This window comes from Elephas maximus, chromosome 12, assembly GCF_024166365.1.
Source record: "Elephas maximus indicus isolate mEleMax1 chromosome 12, mEleMax1 primary haplotype, whole genome shotgun sequence".
In the NCBI taxonomy this organism is placed as follows: Eukaryota; Metazoa; Chordata; class Mammalia; order Proboscidea; family Elephantidae; genus Elephas; species Elephas maximus.
In genome coordinates, this window is record NC_064830.1 from 81,199,231 (window position 1) to 81,213,330 (window position 14,100).

Here is a 14,100-nt window from a genome sequence, read left to right on the forward strand (position 1 = left end):
ATCCCTCCTGATAGCATGTCCACAGTATGTGAGATGTAATTCCGCCATCCTTGCTTCTAAGGAGCGTTCTGGTTGTACTTCCTCTAAGACAGATTTGTTCGTTCCTTAGGCAGTCCATGGTATAGTCAGTATTCTTCACCAACACCACAATTCAAAGGTGTCAATTCTTCTTCAGTTGTCCTTATTCATTGTCTAGCTTTAGCATGCATATGAGGCGAGTGAAAACACCGTGGCTTGGATAAGACGCACCTTAGTCCTCAAGGTGACATCTTTGGTTTTTTTTTTTTTTTTAACACTTTAAAGTGCTCTTTTGCGGCCAATTTGCCCAATGCAATGTGTCTTGATTTCTTGACTGCTGCTTCCATGGGTGCTGATTGTGGATCCAAGTAAAATGAAACCCTTAACAACTTCAGTCTTTTCTGCATTTATCATGAGGTTGCTTATTGGTCCAGTTGTGAGGATTTTTGTTTTCTTTATGTTGAGGTATAATCCATACTGAAGGCTGTGGTCCTGATCTTCATCAGTAAGTGCTTCAAGTCCTCTTCACTTTCAGCAAGCAAGGTTATGTCATTTGCATAATATAGGCTGTTAATAAAATCTAATCAAGTAAAATTCAAGTTAGAAAAAATATGGAGCAAGGTGAATCACAGAGCTTTACCTGTACATCCACCATCCCTTTTTGCTAGGAATCTGCAGTGTAAATCTGAAAGCTCAAACTAGAGCTGGTGTCACTATCAGACACATTTGTTCACCACCAATTTTTACCCTCCCCTAACCACCAAAACCCACCGCCGTCGAGTTGATTCCAACTCATAGCGACCCTATACGACAGAGTAGAACTGCCCTATAGAGTTTCCTAGACTTCGGCAAAACACAGTGACCCACCCTCCCAATTAGCCAGTCTGCCTTAACTCAATATTCTCTTTGCTTAAGGCTTTTAAAACTTGAACAGCTTTCCCCAACACACAGGTTAAATTGCAACAAGAATTCCTTTGACCAATAGGTAGGCAGGTAGGTACTGTGAGAGGATCGCTGGCCTTCATCTGTAAGCTCCGAGTACAAGGCATCACTCTGCGTTGTGGCATCAACATTGAATAGTTCTACAGCTTAGACTTAGAATCGTCTCAAAGCAATGTTCATAGCACACAGCTAGCATTTTTTTTCATATGCTAGCTGTGAAGGAAGGCTCAATTTAGAAGACGCAACATCTGAAAACCTCCACCCTCCAGAAAAGGAAGGGAGCCTGCTGGCGTTCATGTGCCTGGAGGTTGGCATTGCGTGGATCACTGGGTTCAAAGCAGCACATCTGTTACTGGCCCGTGGAGCTGGATGCATCTGCTTTAGATTTCTTTTTTTTCTTTTTTTTTTTACGATTGCTCCATTATAAGCTCATCTGAAAAACTTAAATGGTAGCCTCCTGACTAAAGGGCTTCCTGAGCAAGGCCTGGAAACATGGCTCTGGAGAACTGCCTCCTCCTAAAAAAAAAAAAAAAAGCCTCTGGAAATTCAGTCTGCAGGTATCAATTCAGGTGGGCTTCCTCCTTCAGGGTCTGCCCTCCTGCACTGCTACACCTCACACTGGCCATGGGCTCCATTTCTCCTGATCCTCATGCCATCTCATCACCATGATGTACACTGTAGTAACAAACCACGGTCTATGAGGCATTTTCGTAGTTTGCCACTTGTACCATCGCCTATCCAAGGCCCGCACATTCAATCCGCAGCCTCTCCACAGGCCAGAAACTGTGAGGCCTCACCAACCCCGCCCCCCGCCCCCCAGAGCCTCAGAGGGGAGTGCCTTTCCTCTTTCATTGTTACCAGCAATTCCTCCTCCAATAGGGACTTCAGGTCCTTCCCCAGGCTTAGCCGTTTAACAGAAACAGTTTTTTTTTTTTTCCTAAGTGAATGGATAACATTGAGAAAATTAAAGGCAGAAAGAAGAGGGGCAGAGTGAGTTCACAGGAGAGATTAGCTTCAAACCAAGAGAAGGAAGTCCAGAGGGGAGCAATGCCATCTGGAAAATAAGGCATTGGTCAGTTTTGCCCACAGACACACAGACATCCTGCTTCAGCAGCCCCTGCCTGTCAGGCACATTAGGTGGCACCCCAGTAACCAGTTAGGATGGCACCTACCTCTTGAATCACTCATTCTCCCCTCATCTCTGACCAGGGGCCTGTCCTGACACTCAGACCTGGCCTGGCCTGGTTGCTGAGCTGTCAGCCCCGTGAAGCTAAATTCAGTTTCTAGGACACCAGGCCTCATCCCCAGGTGGATTCACAACCCTTTGTCTAATGAAAAAAAGGCGGCGGGGGAGGGGGGAGGGCAGTGCTGGTATCAGCAAGTTCAAGGTCTACCCTCCCAGCCAACCTGTACCCCACAGTCTTCCTTTCTGATCATTTCCAGGGCAACAAATGCCCAAGGCCACGTCCTCTCTTTCAGGCGTGGGAACCTTCATGTCTTTTCCACCTCCTCCTGTCTCTCACTGCCTTCCCTCCTTCCACACAAACTAGGGCACCCTAGGCTCCCTCAGCTCATGTAGAGGCAGCACCCTCACAGAGGTCAGGGGTGTCCTTTCCAGGAGCCAGCAGAGTGTTGTTCTGCTTCTGGGATCCTGCAGGCACTTTGAACACAGCTTTCCCCAGGACATCTTTTCCCAGATCTAGTCTCATCTACAGCTTTCCCTCCCTTTGGACTCCCATTCCTGAGTAACTGTCTTCTCTGTCTGCTGAGGCTCTAAAGTGGCTGCCTCCTCCCCTACAACTAGCCCCAGGCCTCCAGCCCTCCCTGATGCTAACTGCTCTCTTAATTACTGTATTAATCAGAACTGGAAAAGCTAATGGCCAAATTAAGGAGTCCTGGTGGCACAATGTTTAAGCACTTGGCTACTAACCAAAAGGTCAGTAGTTCAAACCCACGAGCAATTTTGCAGGAGAAAAGACTTGGTGATCTGCTCCTGTAAAGATTACAGCCTAGGAAACCCTATGAGGCAGTTCTACTCCGTTCTATGAGTTGGAATCAACTTGAGTGCACACAACAAGAAGAATGGCCAAATTTACCTGGAAACTTGCAACAACACTTAATGATCTTTGCTTTGTCATTGCTTTGTGTTTTATACATATTAGAAGCTCAAAAGATGTTGAAAAAATTAAAGTTAAAGGTGTAATAAACATTTCAAATGTTTTCTTTATTTCAAATAATTATTTTTTGGTTGTAAGCTTTTAAGCTTTATTACAAAATAAAGTAGGATAATGAAATAATCCTCTTACTTGTACAAAATTTACATTTTGTTAGATAATTTTCTTTTTTTCAACCTGTACTCCCTCCATAGAGTTGAACTTCCACTGCTTTTAGAAGAATGGATTTGTCAGGACTAAACTCATTTGAGGTTCTTCTCTGGAAGAATTTTACTTTAAAGGTAGGTTGAGCTAGCTTTGGGAAATTGTTGCAGTGGCTGAGAGGCCACAGGAGAAAACTGTAACGACTCCATCACTGCATTTTCATTCACACTGTTTTTATTTTTTTCAGTTCCGGGGCTGGGGGTATCTCTGTCAAATCTAAAGAATACTCACAGAGTGAAGTAATAGCGGAATGACATGTAGAAAGGACAGAAAAGACAGCCCAAGGAACTGTTGTTATTATAGAGTGAAGCTGGAAGAAAGTTGATATAAAGGAACTAGCCATTTGCAAAGTTAATGACCTCTTAGGATAATTAACACAATTCTGTTTTTGTTTCCCCCCCTCTTCCAGAGGCGGCGTTTTATTGCTTTAGCTGTGGAAATTCTGATGATGTTACTATTTGCTGGTATCCTTTTGATGACACGCTACTTTGTGGGTGCAAAAGACTCCGGACCTCTCCGTTACCCTGCTCTGCCTGTCAGTGATGTACCTGAATTCCTCAGAAGTCCCACCCTTTTTCAAAGCCCATGGCGTTTGGCTTATCTGCCTTCCAGAAGTGTTGTGGTAAAGGAAATTATTGAACATGTGAAAAGGGATTTAGACATCGATTTTAAAGGTTAGAAATTAAGGTTTTTTTAAAAATGTAATTATTAAGTTGTTTTAGAGGAGACACCCATAACCTTTGTAACTGGACCTTAACCTCTCAAGTACAATCTTGTACAACATCCTCATAACAAGATATTAATCCTAAATATAATATTATGGACTTTGTTCAATTTGAGAGTTAAATTCATGTAAAATATATCCTCATTAAAGACTGTGACAGTTAATTTTACGTGTCTATTTAAAAAAAAAAAAATTTTTTTATTTGGCTAGGCTACGGTGCCCAGTTTTTTAGTCAAACATTAGTCTAGATGTTGTTATGAAGTATTCACATGTGACTAAGTCAGTTGGTCTTAAATAAAGCATGTTACCCTGCATAATGTGGGTAGGCCTCGTCTAATTAGTTAAAGGACTCAAGAGTAAAAACGGAGGATGCACAAAGGAGTATTCTGCCTCCAGACTGTAAATAAATATCTTGCTAGAATTCCTAACTCTCTCCCTCACCCCCTGGGACATAAGACTGCCTGAATTTCCAGCCTCTGGCGTGACTTACAGATTTTGGATTTGCCAGCCCCCACAATTGGGTGAGCCAATTCTTCAAAAATAAATCAGTCTCTGTCTCTGTTTCTCCCCCTCCCCTGTTTCTGTGTTCTTCTCCTGCCTCTCTTTTTCTATGTGTGTGTGTGTATATATATATATATATCTATATATGCATACATACATACACATGCAATGCTGGAAGTGCTCACTTGTCTATGCCAAGAAATTTGGAAGACAGCTACCTAGCCAACTGACTGGAAGAGATACGTATTCTCACCCCCCTTCTCTCAGTTGTTCCTCCCTCATTCCCCCCTAAAGTTCCTACCAAATCTTTCGAGTTGCTTTTGTCAATTTGATCCCATATAGATCTTAAAAGAGCATCACGCTCAAGGCAGACCTTTTTTTTTTTTTTCTTTTTATTATTGTACTTTAGATGGAGGTTTACAGGACAAACTAGCTTTTCATTAAACAATGCACATTGTTTTGTAACATTGGTCACCACTCCACGACATATCAATACTTCCCATTCTTGACCTTGGATTCCCCCTTATCAGCTTTCCTTTCTCCTCCTGCCTTCTAGTTCTTGCCCTTGGGCTGGTGTGTCCCATTAGTCTTGTTTAGTTTTTGGGCCTGTCTAATCTTCGGCTGAAGGGTGAACATCAGGAGTGACTTCATTACTGAGCTAAAAGGGTGTCTAGGGGCTGTACTCTCAGGTTTCTCCAGGCTCTGTCAGCCAAGTCTTTTTTTGTGAGTTAGAATTTTGTTCCACATCTGTCTGCACCTCTGTCCAGGACCCTCTATTGTGCTCCCTTTCAGAGCAGTCATTGATGGTAGCCATACTGAACTCAGTCTGGTGGTAGTTGTGGTCCATTAGTCCTTTGGACTAATCTTTCACTTGTGTCTTTAGTTTTCTTTATTCTCCCTTGCTCCTGAAGGGGTGAGACCAGTGGAGTATCTTAGATGGGTGCTTACAGGCTTTTAAGGTCCCAGATGCTACTCACCAAAGTAGAATACATAACATTTTCTTTATAAACTATGTTAAGCCAATTGAACTTGTAAAGTGGTTGCATTCTCTAAATTCTGGGTGTTTTTTATTCAGACATTATAGATTCCCATGTTTATGACTTTGCATAGGCTACATTGATTAATTTTGTTCTTATTTTCCTTCAAGATGGAAATTTCAGAAAGAGTTTGAAGCATCCCTCATATTGAAGTGTACTTTTTTTTTTAATTAACTTTTATGAAGCTTCAAGTGAACGTTTACAAATCCAATCAGTCTGTCACATATAAGTTTACATACATCTTACTCCCTACTCCCACTTACTCTCCCCCTATTGAGTCAGCCCTTTCAGTCTCTCCTTTCATGACAATTTTGCCAGCTTCCCTCTCTCTCTATCCTCCCATCCCCCCTCCAGACAAGAGTTGCCAACACACTCTCAAGTGTCCACCTGATTTAATTAGCTCACTCTTCATCAGCATCTCTCTCCCACCCGCTGACCAGTCCCTTTCATGTCTGATGAGTTGTCTTCGGGGGTGGTTCCTGTCCTGTGCCAACAGAAGGTCTGGGGACCATGGCTGCCGGGATTCCTCTAGTCTCAGTCAGACCATCAAGTATGGTCTTTTTATGAGAATTTGGGGTCTGCATCCCACTGATCTCCTGCTCCCTCAGGAGTTCTCTGTTGCGCTCCCTGTCAGGGCAGTCATCGATTGTGGCCGGGCACCAACTAGTTCTTCTGGTCTCAGGATGATGTAGGTCTCTGGTTCATGTTGAAGTGTACTTTAATGTGCAGTTATTACAGCAATTATTATTTTGAACTTGTGATAAAAGTTTTTAAAACTCCTAAAAATTGTTGTGCACTCCAAATATTAATTAAGTAGTTTGCTGGGCTGATATTTGAGCAACATTGTTGTGAAATTTATTTTGATAGCCTTTCATCCATGTAAAACCGTAGTCTGTCTTACAGATAGGAGGGCTTTCAGAGGTTTTTCCTTTGTGTGGCCAACTCACATGTTTTTGTCTCTCTACAGTTCAAGGCTTTTCTTCAGAAAGCGATTTTGAGGAGCACCTTAAGTATGAAAATAACTCTAAAAAAATGTTTGCTGCTGTTGTTTTTGACCATGAGTTCAAAGATAGCAATGATCCCCTGCCCCTTCAGGTGAGAAAGTTTTGTGTAGAAGCCTTGTAATTGTACTTCCAGTTCCAGGAATTTAATGAAGTAGAGGTATCATTGTATGTGGGGAAATTAACTTGCCCAAGATCATAGTGCTTGTACATTGGCAGAGCAGGAGTTTGAATCCAAATTTAATTAACTTCAGCATCTGTGCACTTTCGCCAGTGCTGATGAGGAAAGAATTGTATTCACTGCCTACCACTGAATTATGAGAAACAGTGACAACTAGGATATTACTTTTACTGCTGTATCTGACATGGCAGCTGCCTCCAGCCCTGCAGATGATGATGAAGTAAATACACATTTCCAAGGTCAGTGGACCTGACGTGATAAAGCAGATACATCTTCGCCAGCAGGGATCCCAACATGGAAAATGTCCTTTTTTGAGTGAAACATGTAATTTCTCTCCTACAGCAAAATCTAGAAAATAACTCTAAGGCTTAGCCAGGCTGAATCAGAATTATGGAATCTGCAGACACCAAGGAAGATTCTGATAGCAGCCCACAAGGAGAAGAGAGAAGGACAGTGCTTTGACTTGATGTCTCTTTATTAGATCCTACAGACATGTTACCTGGTGTTGAGGGAAATAACCAAAATATGGTATATATGGACCCCTGGTGGTGCAGTGCTTAAGAGCTTGGCTGCTAACCAAAAGGTCGGCAGTTTGAATCCCACCAGCTGCTCCTTGGAAATGTTATGGGGCAATTCTACTCTGTCCTGTAGAGTCGCTATGAGTCGGAATCGATTCAATGGCAATAGGTTATAGTATATACATGCATGGAGCCAAATTCTGCATTTAGGATAGAGATAGCTATCAATGGAAGGAAAAGGTAAGGAAACCACTTAGGGCTGTAGGTACCTTTTTATTCTGTCCAGCACTGCCTCAGTCTTTCCATATGTGTCCACTTCCCTCAAATTACTGACTCAGTGTAGGCTGATGCTGGTGTAGGCTCAGCAATGCGCAAAGAGCTTGGTCAAAATGTTTTGGGTACGGCTTTGACTTTCATCCTCCTCTGCCTTGTATCATCTCCCTGTCCCTGCCCCTTTCACTTGGCTTACTCTTACTTATCCTTTAAGACTCTGCTGCTGTGACTCCTTGTACAGTCTCGCCTGACCACACCCACTCCTTTCTTCTGTCATACTCTCATTATACCCTATACATATCTCTATCACTGAATTTTACTATATTATAAAAATATATGTTTCCTCAGCCAGAATTTGATCTCCTTGAGGCACAGGGACTATGGCTTAATCCTTGATCATGTTACCTAGTAAGTGCCTAAAATTTTTTATCTTGATAACTAAATATGTGTTTTTAACTAGACCTTTCCCTGATGATCTTACTGATTTTTCTAGTCTGACCCTTCTGACTTTGGGCAACTTTTGGTGTATTATTTGTTGACTTATGAAGCTGCTTAGGCCCAGAGTGATGTACCTTGAGGTTTACTCAGCTCTCTGGAATTATCTTTTCATTTAATAATTAAAATACGCAGCATTCCGAATTTACATTTCATCGCATTCCTCCTCTGTTCTCCTGTAGGATTCTTTATTATTTACGGTCACTTTTAGAAGAGGAAGAGATTGTTGTCCCAGGACACTTGAATAACATAATGGGAGGAGAAATGAATAACACCCGTTGGTGTATTTCATTTCGGTATACATGCCAGCTGTCTGTTTAGGAAAAAATACATTCATAGTAATATGTAAGGTGCCACCATATTTGCTTACTGCAGACCTGCAATATACATCCAAGTGTTGTTGACACTTAAATAAAAAATGTCATGAACTTGAGAGAGGACAGATTTAAAGGAAGCAGACTTAGATGACACATGGCCAGAGCACGTGAGCTCGTACTCTCACTTCTGATGTTCAGAATCCACTTTGGCACTGTTAGACCACCTCCCAAATCACATATTCCCTTTTGCACTTTAACTTCATTTTGTCTCTCATTTTTGATCAATTTTTTGGGGGGGAGTTTATAGATATTGTTTGTTTCTATTGTCTTTCTAGGTAAAATATTATCTGCGCTTTAGTTGTTTGCAGAGGAACAGTACTTTTGCGAATCAGTTTTTTGTTAGAAGCTGGAATACAGCTTTTCTCTTTCCATGGAGTTCTTCTGTAGGACCCAGAGTCAAAGGTGACGCTACTGGGGGAGCGCCTGGTAAGCAAAACCTTAAGCATACTTATTTTAATATCCCAGTTGTGTAGTAAGGGACGGTGCATATTTATACTTATATTTGTTCAACCTTGTGATGAAAGCTGTTTGTTTTTAACTTACCATGGGTGATTTTTTTAATTTAAATTTTCAGTGTCCAAAACACTTTTCAAAAAATCCTGTATATTTGAACAAGGTATTTATATAACCTTTTATTCTTTATTGATCATTACCATTGTATATTCTTATATTTTAGTAGATTTACTTGTGAAATTTTGACTTGAAAGACCTAACGTACACATTTCTAGTGACTGACACAGCCTGATTCATTATAACGGTATGTTATTCTGTTGGGTTGATGAACAGTTATTAATATAACCATAGTAATTTTTAATTTAAAATTTATTATACAAACTGCCATTAAAAAGTCTTTAGTGTGGGGCCTTGTTTTTACCAACAATAATGCAAACTACCTTGAGGAAATTATTCAATGAAAGAAATAATTCAGCATCTTTCTTAAAAATTTGAAACAACCTACATCTTTAAACAAGGTAAATGACTAACAAAATTATGAAATATAACTTGACAGACCATTGTGCAGTCATTAAAAATAATCATCGTGAAATTTTCTGAAAAAGCAAAGTCCAGAACTCTATTATGAAATTATAACTACTACATATTCATTAGCACAAAACTGGAATAGATGTCCAAATATGAAAGCAGTTACTATGTTAGTTGGATAGATTGTGTTGTGTGTTATATTTTGTACATTGTTTTTCCAGCCATAACATTTAAAAAGGAATCTGGTGTCTTTTCCAATTTATGTTGCTTCATTGTGAGCTTAGTCTGGGGTATTACCTTACAAGAATCAGTCTGGTAAAAAAAATCAGAAAGCTGGAAAATACTAAAATTTGCCAAGGATGTGAGGATGTAGAAACCCAAATGCCCTGCTAAAGGGAGGATGCATACGTTGTTGTCTGTCAGTGGTAATCAAATTAAGAATATGCTCCTAGGGAAAGACCCTAAAGAAACTCTATGGATCTGTAAGAATGTTCATGGCAGTGTTGTTGTGGTAGCAAGGAATTGGAGAGAATCAGGGCAACCGATTAAAAAGATTGATTTAGACATATACGTAGAGCATCTTAAAAACATAGAACTAAGTGAATAAAATATATAACACAATTTTATTTACATTAATTAAAATATATGCAAGCAAAATAGCTACACATTTTAGAAGAACACATACAAACATAGTCATCAAACACATTAGAATGGTTGCCAATGGGCAGGGGAGAGGGACAGGGATATAGGAATATAAGAAAATAAATAACAAAACAAGTTAAAGCACAAGAACCAATGTATCATGAACTAAGGCACACGGCTAACTCAGCCCTGTTCACTGAGGATACTAATTGTGTGTGCGTGGGCGTGCACGTGCATGTGTCTGTGTGTACACATACTTGAATATGTACATGATATGAAGTAAAAATAAAATATATGAATTAATTAAAACACTTAAGCACTGTTTTTATTTTTGAATTACCTACTTGTTTCCATAAACTCTTAACCTTAATATAACCTTGATTTACACCAAAAACTGTACCTGTTGCCATCGAGTCAATTCCGACTCACAATGACCCTGTAGGACAGAGTAGAACCACTTTATAGGGTTTTCAAGGTGCGACTGGTGGAATGGAACTAATGACATTTTTGTTGTCAGCCCTGTGCCACCAGGGCTCTGTGTTGATTTACACAATAGTCCTAAATAGAAAGACATTACTATTAAGTAATATCTCTTTTACTCCTAAGTTCTTTTCCGACAATAATAACTAAAATTTTTGAGTGCTTACTTTGATTCCAAACTACAATGAGATGTTGTTGTTGTTAAGTGCCATAGAGGTTGCTCCGACTCATAGTACCCTATGTAAAACAGAAGCAAACGCTGCCCTGTCCTACACCATCCTCACAGTCATTGTTACGCCTGAGCCCATTGATGCAGCCACTGTTCAGGTCTTCCATTTTTTTTGCTGACCCTCTACTTTACCAAGCATCACGTCCGTCTCCAGGGACTGATCCCTGCTAATAACATGTCCAAAGTGTGTGAGATATAATCTCGCCATCCTTGCTTCTAAGGAGCATTCTGGTTATACTTCTTTCAAGACAGATTTGTTCGCTCTTTTGGGAGCCCATGGTATGTAGAATATTCTTTGCTAACATCACAATTCAAAGGCGTCAGTTCTTCTTTGGTCTGTCTTATTCATCGTCCAGCTTTCAAATGCATATGAGGTGATTGAAAACACCATGGCTTGGGTCAGGCCCACCTTAGTTTTCAAGGTGACATCTTTGCTTTTTAACACTTTAAAGAGGTCTTTTGCAGCAGATTTGCTCAATGCAATGCTTCTTTTGATTTCTTGACTGCTGCTTCCGTGGGTGTTGATTGTGGATCCAAGTAAAATGAAATCTTTGACAACTTCAGTCTTTTCTTCATTAATCACGATGGTTGCTTATTGGTCCAGTTGTGAGGATTTTTGTTTTCTTTATGTTGATGTGAATCCATACTGAAGGCTGTGGTCTTTGATCTTCATCAGTAAATGCTTCAAGTGTTCATCAATAAGCAAGGTCGCGTCATCTGCATAACACAGGTTGTTAACGAGTCTTCCTCTAATCCTAATGCCACGTTCTTGTTCATATAGTCCAGTTCCTGGGCTTATTTGCTCGGCATACAGATTGAATAAGTCTGGTGAAAGGATACAACCCTGAGGCATATCTTTCCTGACTTTAAACCGCACAGCATCCCCTTGTTCTGTTAAAAAAACTGCTTCTTGATCCACATACAGGCTCCTCATGAGCACAATTAAGTGTCCTGGAATTTTCATTCCTCATAGTGTTATCCATAATTTGTTATGATCCACACAGTCAAATGCCTTTGCATAATCAATAAAATATAGGTAAACATCTTTCTGGTATTCTCTGCTTTCAGCCAGGATCCAAATGACGTAAGCAATGATATCCCTAGTTCAACCTCCTCTTCCGAATCCAGCTTGAATTTCTGGCAGTTCCCTGTCAATGTAGCGCTGCAGCCACTTTTTTTTTTTTTAACTTTTATTAAGCTTCAAGTGAACGTTTAGAAATCCAATCAGTCTGTCACATATAAGTTTACATACATCTCACTCCCTACTCCCACTTGCTCTCTCCTTCTTGAGTCGGCCCTTTCAGTCTCTCCTTTCGTGACAATTTTGCCGGCTTCTCTCTCTCTCTATCCTCCCATCCCCCCTCCAGACAAGAGTTGCCAACAGAATCTCAAGTGTCCACCTGATATAATTAGCTCACTCTTCATCAGCATCTCTCTCCTACCCGCTGACCAGTCCCTTTCATGTCTGATGAGTTGTCTTCGGGAATGGTTCCTGTCCTGTGCCAACAGAAGGTCTGGGGACCATGGCCGCCGGGATTCCTCTAGTCTCAGTCAGACCATTAAGTTTGGTCTTTTTATGAGAATTTGGGGTCTGTATCCCACTGATCTCCTGCTCCCTCAGGGGTCCTCTGCTGTGCTCCCTGTCAGGGCAGTCATCGATTGTGGCCGGGCACCAACTAGTTCTTCTGGTCTCAGGATGATGTAGGTCTGTGGTTCATGTGGCCCTTTCTGTCTCTTGGGCTCTTAGTTGTCGTGTGGCCTTGGTGTTCTTCATTTTCCTTTGTTCCAGGTGGGTTGAGACCAATTGCTGCATCTTAGATGGCCGCTTGTTAGCATTTAAGACCCCAGATGCCACATTTCAAAGTGGGATGCAGAATGATTTCATAATAGAATTATTTGGCCAATTGACTTAGAAGTCCCCGCAAACCATGTTCCCCAGACCCCCGCCCTTGCTCCGCTGACCTTTGAAGCATTCATTTTATCCCGGCAACTTCTTTGCTTTTGGTCCAGTCCAATTGAGCTGACCTTCCATGTATTGAGTGTTGTCTTTCCCTTCACCTAAAGCATTTCTTATCTACTGATTAATCAATAAAAAACCCTCTCCCACCCTCCCTCCCTCCCCCCCTCGTAACCACAAAAGTATGTGTTCTTCTCAGGTTTACTATTACTCAAGATCTTATAATAGTGGTCTTATACAATATTTGTCCTTTTGCCTCTGACTAATTTCGCTCAGCATAATGCCTTCCAGGTTCCTCCATGTTATGAAATGTTTCACAGATTCGTCACTGTTCTTTATCGATGCGTAGTATTCATTGTGTGAATATACCACAATTTATTTATCCATTCATCCGTTGATGGACACCTTGGTTGCTTCCAACTTTCTGCTATTGTAAACAGAGCTGCAATAAACATGGGTGTGCATATATCTGTTTGTATGAAGGCTCTTGTATCTCTAGGGTATATTCCCAGGAGTGGGATTTCTGGGTTGTATGGTAGTTCTATTTCTAACTGTTTAAGATAACGCCAGATAGATTTCCAAAGTGGTTGTACCATTTTACATTCCCACCAGCAGTGTATAAGAGTTCCAATCTCTCCACAGCCTCTCCAACATTTATTATTTTGTGTTTTTTGGATTAATGCCAGCCTTGCCGGTGTGAGATGGAATCTCATCGTAGTTTTAATTTGCATTTCTCTAACGGCTAATGATCGTGAGCATTTTCTCATGTATCTGTTGGCTGCCTGAATATCTTCTTTAGTGAAATGTGTGTTCATATCCTTTGCCCACTTTTTGATTGGGTTGTTTGTCTTTTTGTGGTTGAGTTTTGACAGAATCATGTAGATTTTAGAGATCAGGCGCTGGTTGGAGATGTCATAGCTGAAAATTCTTTCCCAGTCTGTAGGTGGTCTTTTTACTCTTTTGGTGAAGTCTTTAGATGAGCATAGGTGTTTGATTTTTAGGAGCTCCCAGTTATCGGGTTTCTCTTCATCGTTTTTGGTAATGTTTTGTATTCTGTTTATGCCTTGTATTAGGGCTCCTAGGGTTGTGCCTATTTTTTCTTCCATGATCTTTATCGTTTTAGTCTTTATGTTTAGGTCTTTGATCCACTTGGAGTTAGTTTTTGTGCATGGTGTAAGGTATGGGTCCTGTTTCATTTTTTTGCAAATGGATATCCAGTTATGCCAGCACCATTTGCTAAAAAGGCTTTCTTTTCCCCAAGTAATTGACACTGGTCCTTTGTCAAATATCAGCTGCTCATACGTGGATGGATCTATGTCTGGGTTCTCAATTCTGTTCCATTGGTCTATGTGCCTGTTGTTGTACC

General features: G+C 40.8%; 1 protein-coding gene across 1 annotated transcript in view; it reads left to right on the forward strand.

The window, feature by feature from the left end:
- The window catches only part of LOC126087504 (phospholipid-transporting ATPase ABCA3-like), a 188,787-nt gene that overhangs the window by 25,016 nt on the left and 149,671 nt on the right, over positions 1-14,100 (forward strand). The window contains exons 2-5 of the mRNA XM_049905035.1: positions 3,329-3,415; positions 3,748-4,012; positions 6,568-6,695; positions 8,721-8,871. Of these exons, the coding sequence (XP_049760992.1) occupies positions 3,356-3,415; positions 3,748-4,012; positions 6,568-6,695; positions 8,721-8,871 (604 nt within the window). The 5' untranslated portion in view covers positions 3,329-3,355. The remainder of the gene's footprint in view (positions 1-3,328; positions 3,416-3,747; positions 4,013-6,567; positions 6,696-8,720; positions 8,872-14,100) is intronic.